General features: G+C 49.0%; 1 protein-coding gene across 1 annotated transcript; it reads left to right on the top strand.

Annotated features, from left to right (window-relative positions):
• The first annotated feature begins 1,985 nt into the window (after nt 1-1,985).
• On the top strand, nt 1,986-5,597 carry HEY1 (hes related family bHLH transcription factor with YRPW motif 1). Its single transcript, XM_074894072.1, has 5 exons — nt 1,986-2,326; nt 2,483-2,558; nt 2,636-2,719; nt 2,835-2,916; nt 3,734-5,597. The coding sequence occupies exons 1-5, from the start codon at nt 2,130-2,132 to the stop codon at nt 4,315-4,317; spliced, it is 1,023 nt and encodes a 340-aa protein (XP_074750173.1). The 5' UTR covers nt 1,986-2,129; the 3' UTR covers nt 4,318-5,597.
• Nucleotides 5,598-8,059: the final 2,462 nt, after the last annotated feature.

Raw genomic sequence — 8,059 nt, 5'->3', positions numbered from 1 at the left:
TCTACCTGCTCGTTCCTGTAAATCAGTCAGAGAAGTCTGTGTCTACACAAGCTCTGAAAACATCTTTGGAGGCTGCCTGGCCTCAGTGGTTCACAGAGCTAAGGATGGGGACCAGCTCCAGGATGTGACTGCTGGGGACCTGGGTGCACAGACCTCTGCTCACAAGCAGTGAATGCTTAATGACAAGTAACTTTTACATTTTTTTCCCCCATAGTAGGAAGAAGACATATACATGCCTAGATGGGAGAAGTCAGATGTGTAGTCTGCAGGTCAAAAAGGCATAAATGTCACTGTGCCTTTCACTGACCTTGCTTTTGGTCCTCTAAAAGCAAGTGGTGCAGACAGAGATGATTCACAACAAAAATATAGAGGCTGGAAAGGTGGATGTAATAGAAGTGCTGACACAAGCTTAATTATAGCACTGCAGAAAGGATAGATTTATGAAAAATATAATGTGGGAACAGAATATTTCTATTGCTTTCTGTTAGCTACTTAGAGGTGGCTGCAGGACTGTTTCTATCTCTTAACTGCAGTTCTTTTACTACCTTTAGCCTGGTCCTTGCTTCCATTTCCCTCCGTACCAGACATGCTTTGCAAGAAGATGGGCAAATCCACAAAATCTGCAGCAACTCTGTGTAAGGAACTTTTAATTAAACAAGTGGGAGGCTAAAAGCAGCTATTCCGGGGTCTTGAAATGGGGAAACTTGGGTTCATCGCTTCTTTGCTGTCACACTGTGCACGTCTTGGTTATCTTCCAGCCCATCCAATTGCAAAATATGAAAGAATCAACTTAGAAAAGGAGCCTTAGTTGAAAGGCTTCATGTAAATGAAAATTTAATTATTATGAAACCACCTCAAAGAGTACACCCTCATTTCACCTGTCCCATTTTGCCAGTACCTCAGCCTGAGAAAGCTGGCAGAATGAAGAGGACTTGTGCTGGGGAACATGGCAATTTGGAGGAATACTGCATCCAGGCTCTGGGCCCTGCTTAGTGCAAGGCAGCGTGTACTCGCTGTGAGCTCTGCACACACTGCACGCAGCGCTGACCTTTCCTGTCATCCCTCCTTCCTTGCCAGCAACTGCACAGCAAAGCACATTTGCATTCAGTTTCTTAAAAACTGCTCCTGCTTCTCCCTACCTCCAAAATACAGGGGAGTGGGGAACAAGGAAAGGATCTGGCTGGCAGATTTGCGGTTTAGATAGGCACAGTCAAGAGACACGCCGTGATTTCCTTTGCACTGCCAACAAAAAAAAAAACAAACCCAAATCCCTAAGTTTAAGCCTCCTCAACTTTCGGGGTTTAGCCACCCATTTAACTCATTTTTTCGAAGGAGCGCAAGCTGCCCCCGCTCCAGCTCCCCCTCCTGCTCACGCAGCACGGCCAGGGCCCCTGCAGCCTGCCTCGGGGCAGCGCCCCGCCGCCACGCCGGCCTCGGCAGAGGCCGTTCGCCTACGCGGGGTGTAATCAACCCGCAGGGCTCGGGCTACCGGGGACCGCGGCGTGAGGGCTGAAGGCAACCCCCGGGGCGCCCCAGAGCTACCCTGCCCACCCGGACCGCCCGCTCCCCAGCCGGGGACGTGCCCCCCCCCCCCCCCGTCCCTCCCGCCCCCCCCCGCCGGGGCCCGCACGCGGCGGCCGCCGCTGCCGCGCGCCGCCCCGCGCCAGCGCCGCCGCACGCCGCGCCCCTCGCCGCTTTCCCACGGCCGGCGGCGCGCGGCCGCACCTCCCCCGCTGCCCCGCGCCCAGCCGAGAGGGCGGGGCCCAGCGACCGGCCGGCGGCAATTGGCTGAGACCGGGGCGCCGGCGGCCAATGGGGGTGGCGGGGGCCGCGCGTGGCGGTGCTGGGTGGCGGGCGGCGGCGGGCGTGCTCTGCCCGGCTGCCTGCCCGCCTGCCTGCCTGCCCGCCTGCCCGCCTGCCCGCCTGCCCGCCTGCCCGCCTGCTTGCCTGCTTGCCTGCTTGCCTGCCTGCCTGCCTGCCTGCCTGCCTGCCTGCCTGCCTGCCTGCCTGCCCGCCCGTCCGCCCGCCCGCCCGCCCGCCCGTCCGTCTGCTCGCCCGTCCGTCTGCTCGCCCGTCCGCCTGCTCTCCCGCCCGCTCGCGGCGGGCGAGGGGCGAGGCGTGGGAACGCCATGGGGGAGACGGGCGCCGGGCGAGGCGCGGGGCGCGCGCTGGGCGCCCTCCTCCCGCGCGCCACCCGCCGCCTCCCCGACGGCCGCCCGCGCCCCGCCGCCGCCGTGAAGCGGGCGCACCCCGAGTACAGCTCGTCGGACAGCGAGGAGCTGGACGAGGCCATCGAGGTGGAGAAGGAGAGCGCGGACGAGAATGGGTGAGCGCAGGCAGCGTGGGCGCCGTGAGGCGGCCCGGCGCCCCTTCTCTCCCCGCAGCCCCGCGGACCCCCGACTCCCTCCCCCCCCCCTCGCCGCCCCCAGCCTCCCCGGGGCGTCGGTGCCTCTGGTGACCGGTGTCCCGCTGCTCCCCACAGGAACCTGAGCTCGGCCGCGGGCTCCATGTCTCCCTCCACCACCTCACAGATCCTGGCCAGGAAGAGGCGCCGAGGGGTGAGTGCCTGCCGGCCGGCCGCGGCTCCCCTCAGCCCCGGCCCGCCCACCCCCTGATCCCCCGCTTTCTGCCCTAGATCATCGAGAAGCGCCGCCGCGATCGCATCAACAACAGCCTGTCCGAGCTGAGGAGGCTGGTGCCCAGCGCCTTTGAGAAGCAGGTAGCGTCCAGTCACCCTCCGCACAGCCTCCCCCCGGTCCCGGGAGGAAGAGTCGCCCCTCGTTAACGTCTCAGATTCTGCCTAACAAGTTTCGTGCCTTCCCCTTCTCTCCTAGGGATCAGCCAAGCTGGAGAAGGCAGAGATTCTGCAGATGACTGTTGATCACCTGAAAATGCTGCATACAGCAGGAGGGAAAGGTAAAGTTTCATGCCTGACAGTGGGTCAGCAGCTCTGCAGAGGGTGCTGTGAGAGGAGTGCGTTCCTTAGCATTTGGCGTGCGGTGTGCTGTGGGAGCGCTTGGAGAAAGTGAATGGAAACTCTCTGGTGTTTCATCAGGAATTTGGGACTTTCTTCTACTTGAAAAGATTTGCAGCATCACTAACACTGAAACATTTCACAGTGCTAGCTTCAGGTTGTTCCAGGGAGAGTGATTACAAGTCTCTCTAGCAGTGTGTCAGCACTGTGAATTGGCTTTTGGCAACTTGGAGAACACAAAGTTTTTGTTGTTGTCAAGTTTTTGTTTCTCTAACTTTCTGGAAGTTCAGAACGGAAATTAGAAAAAAAAAATACAGGATGAAATGAAGAGAATTAGCAAAAAATGGTGAAATGCCCTTTTAGGAGAAGAGACTTCTGCCTGCAGAAGTCTCCGCTGATAAGTTAGGACTTGTGTTTCTAATGAATTTCACTGGGCTGTGGTTTTGCTTGCACTGGGGAGACATGAAAAGAACAAAAGTACTTTCCTCCAGTGGTAGTGTGCAATTTCAGTTTAAAAATGGCAGTCTGTGACTGGTCTTGGGACTTGCAGCATCACAGCACAGATATAAAAGAAAAGCTTGTTAGACAAAAAAAAGAAAAAAAAAAAAAAAAGGACCTTGGCAGCTAATCTATGGTTGGGAATACTAACCACATCCAAGTGAAATATGCTTATAGGGGAGGGTGGAGTGGGGAGGCTACATGTAGACAATGACTAGAAAACAGCATCTTAAGACTCCATTCTTTGTTCTTTTCTCTTAGGTTATTTTGATGCTCATGCTTTGGCTATGGACTATCGGAGTCTAGGGTTTCGAGAGTGCCTGGCTGAAGTTGCTCGATACCTTAGTATTATAGAGGGTCTGGATGCCTCTGATCCTCTGCGAGTTCGACTTGTGTCTCATCTCAATAACTACGCCTCTCAACGGGAAGCAGCAAGTAGTGCGCACACTGGCATTGGACACATTCCTTGGGGCAGTGCCTTTGGACATCACCCTCACATATCTCACCCATTGCTGCTGGCTCAAAATGGGCACGGTAATACCAGTACTACAGCATCTTCCACGGAACCACATCACCAGACCAGAATTGCCGCCCCACATCCTGAAACTTCCTCACTCAGAGTGCCCCCAAATGGCAGCGTTGGACCAGTGCTCCCCGTGGTCACGTCTACTACCAAACTGTCTCCTCCTCTTCTCTCCTCCATGGCGTCTCTGTCTGCGTTCCCCTTTTCGTTTGGCTCCTTCCATCTGCTGTCCCCCAACGTGCTGAGCCCGTCTGCACCAACGCAGTCAGCAACCCTTAGCAAACCATACAGACCCTGGGGGACTGAGATTGGAGCCTTCTAAGAACTAACTCTTTAGTAAGGGTGGGGAAGCCTACAAACCTAGCTGAGCTGGGTTATGCAACACTTAAAAGTTGAAGTTCTTAGTAACTGGGACAAAGGTACAGCTTCATCTTAACTGAGTTTGTCTAAAAACTGTCTCTTTGGATTTTTCTTTTTGTTTTCTACATTTTTGTATTAGCAGTTTTGGTTTTTTTCTAAATAGTTGCTGATGTTGTCCAAAAATAAAATTACAATAGTGGTTGTTAACACTTGTGTTAGATCTGTGCTGAGCATTTAAATCACTTTTGTAAACAGTTTATTTCAAATGTTTCATTTTTCCCGAGTACATCAGACTGCCTTTCTATGAAGAGATATCACCTATTACTGTTAGCAACGGCCTACTTTAGTTATTAGTTTTTTCAAGACCACTCTTCTCAGCATTAACAAACTGTGTTTTTGTTAGTATTTTGACACTGAGATGTTCTGTAAAGAATTACTTTTTGTAAACTATATTTGAGTCTTATATTTCTGAACAAAGCGTTGACAAATCAGATGGACCAGCTTGACCACCTCTATCTAAGAGCCCAATTTCTATTTCTTCTGCAGTGGTTTGGTGTATTTGGTGGTCTTACTCTAGTCCCTAGTGGACATTTACTCACATCTCGGAACCGCTACACTATTTCTTCCACCAAAAGGAGCAGTATGTGCTTTAGAGCAAACTAGAGTGGGAAGGGTGCAGAAGCCAAATGACACACTGTATTAGTGGTGGGTTTAGTTGCTGGGGAAGTGAAGGGGAAAAAAAAGTTGTCACCTGCAGTAGTCTTCCGGCTGGAGCAGGTCATACGCATACTTATTTCATAGGGCCAGGTTCTGCTTTGAGTTACAGTGGAGTAATTGTTCCATTACCCCGTATTCTTGGGTAACTGACATCTGACACTTTTCCTCTGTGAGCTTCAAATTTGCACCTGAAAGGAGTGATGCTGGTATTTAAACAGCCAATGGAATGATACAGCAGGCACCTGTTCAGTGCACAGCCTTGTTGCTTAGCAGATGTATCATAACCAGTTGATTTTTCTATTGCATTTTACTTCTAGGTGCAGTTCAGTGCCACTCCTCATTTTGTAAGGGCTGTGCTGCATTCTTGTGTGCGTGAGAGTGTGTGCGTGTACATGTATATTTTGCTTGATTTCACGAGAATCTTAATCTGAACAGGTTTATCTAGTGAGTTCCACTGGACGGGGTTTGACTGCTCTTGTATTTGTGTTGTGGCTAAATAAAGGAGAAAGAACAAATTATTTTAAATGACATGTTTGATATGTATCAGTGGAGAATTCTGTGCCTATGGGTATCACGGGAGATGTCAAATAATTGCTATTTAGTCTTGCTGTGGGGATTTGTATTTACTTTTTTCTCAAATATTACGGTATACTCAGCTAGTGTAGTATACATAAAGAACTGCAGTGCCTCAGAATAACAGTCAAGGGAATGAAAATTTAGGATCAATTTTGTGTGTCACTTCCACTTGCCTGGCAGTGTGTGGCCAGACAGCAAAGAGACCAGGATTACTGCTAATGAAGAGGTTAAAGCTGCACTGCTCCTGAATATTCTTACTGATTTGTATTAATATTAAAAAGTGATGATCTTTACAAATGTGGAGTCCTTTCCTATCTAACTCATGAAATCCTTATTTGTCCTATAGCTCTGTAACAAAGTTTTGTACCTAACGGTCCAGTTTAGCTCATGTTCAGTGCATGAGTGCAGAATCTACCCAAGGTCTCTGGCTGATCCTGTATTTGTTACTGAGCAGTGTTACTAGAGTCTTACACTATTTCTTCAAGTAACAACCTGACAGGCTTACACGTAGATAGGTTTTCTCCAGGTGCGGTCTGTCCTACCTGCAAATCTCTACCTGCAGAACATCAACAGCTCTGGAAGTACCTCACTATCCCGTGCATTTGAATTTATAGGACGCTTGCATTAGTAAATGGCCCATCCTTGTCTGGATTTAGCTCTGCCTGAATAGTAGAAAGAGCTCGGCCCTGTGGGAGACGAGAGCTTTGTTTAAAGAGGGGCTCTTGGGCCAATTAAGGAGTGGCATTGATGAGAGGCTTTCTCGGAATAAGGATTGCCGTGAGGCTGGAAAGAGTGGGAGGGCATTCAAGTGCGTAACCTTGTTTTACCTTCCTCGCTAGGCTGCAGGAGACCACTGCTAGAAATGAAACGCAAAAAGCCACTGTGGGAGCTAGAAATACATAGGTGTTATTAAGGAGAGATTACAGAGCATAGTATTTCATGTAGAAACATGAAATAAGAGGCTGTAAAATTCCAAATCCAGTTTCCTTTTCACAGTGTGTATTGTCTCCTGTTTAATTATGCTCTGCCCTGTCCCTAATAGGTTTTTATACCAAATTAACAACTCCTACCTAGAAGATTGCTATAGTGCATGCAACTATTCTTTAGATCTTTTAATAAATGGCCATGCTTCTCAGCCTTTTAATGGTTATTTCATTGACATTCAAATGACTTTGCCTGCCTCTAAATAGCTGGCTCTTTTGTGTAGAAAGACCCCTATAATTATTTTTGTCCCACTGTCCTACTCTTGAATGGACTTCAGAAGCAGAGAGTGCAATCAAAGTTTAGCTGCTGGTGTTTGTCTCTATATCCACTGTCTTCTCTTTCCATTACCAATGGGAAAGGTATTAATGAAAAGTACTAATTTTATTCAACTTTTGCTGTAAGTCTACATTAATTTTTAGAGACTCAAAATCTACTGATTGTTATCAGGTTTGGAAGCCCAGGGCTGTATTACTACTTGTGCTGCTAACTTAGGAAGCCATGCCTGGCAGTCACTTGATCCGTATCTGTTTTGTCACCTGTGGAAAAGGGATGGCAGTGCTTGTTCTCCTTTCATCAAGAGACAGAGGTAGTTGGAAATTTTCTATATGAATGACAAATGCTGTTGTTTCTCAGAAACTACAGTTCTGAGATGTTCTGCTACTTTTGTTTCCTATAGGATGCTAGGTTTCTAAAGACAAACTGAGAAAGGCAAAATAAGCTTTCTTCTATAGACAACAGATATCTCCCGAGCCCATAACATTTACTTGTTTACCCTATTGCAAAAGAGCAATTCAGGAGCACAAGCTTAACCAGAGGGATGCTGGAGAAGAAAGGAAATGCATATGTGACTTGATCCCGTGACACCCCCCACCACCCCCCCAGCTACTTCAATTGCTTTGGATGAACTGTGTCTGTCCGGAAATCCTCAAGCTAAAGCTTTGTGTGGGATGTAAGATGATGTGGTATTTCATATAAGCTAATATTATCTGCCTTTATCGAGGAAGTTGGATTTGAGTGCAGAATAAATATAAGAGGCTGGTAAATGCTGCATAAAACCAGATACAAACCTTTGGAAACCCATTACGTGCTTTGGCGTAAAGGGATAGCTCATGAAACTGACATTTTTTAGCTTTTGGAAAGAAGCTGTCAGTAGTTCTTAAGACAGTTTCTGTTCAGCTCTCCCATCTTAACACTAGTAGCATGACAGAGTTTATTAGGATCATGCTGAAAACCCCATGAATCCTGGCTATTGCTCTCTTCACTCACACATCAGCATGTGAGTCCCCAGGTGACAGGAGCCTTCCTAGACTATTGCACAGTGGTGGGAAGCCTGCCAGGTTTTTTTTTTCCCAAGCAACAAACAAGCCCAAGTGAGCACAGATAAACTGAAATCCTTCTTCCTGTTTTATATTGTGTGCATATTCACA

Source organism: Strix uralensis, chromosome 1, assembly GCF_047716275.1.
Source record: "Strix uralensis isolate ZFMK-TIS-50842 chromosome 1, bStrUra1, whole genome shotgun sequence".
Taxonomy (NCBI): Eukaryota; Metazoa; Chordata; class Aves; order Strigiformes; family Strigidae; genus Strix; species Strix uralensis.
The sequence above is the reverse complement of the archived record's forward strand: the minus strand, read 5'-3'. Positions and strand labels throughout refer to the sequence as shown.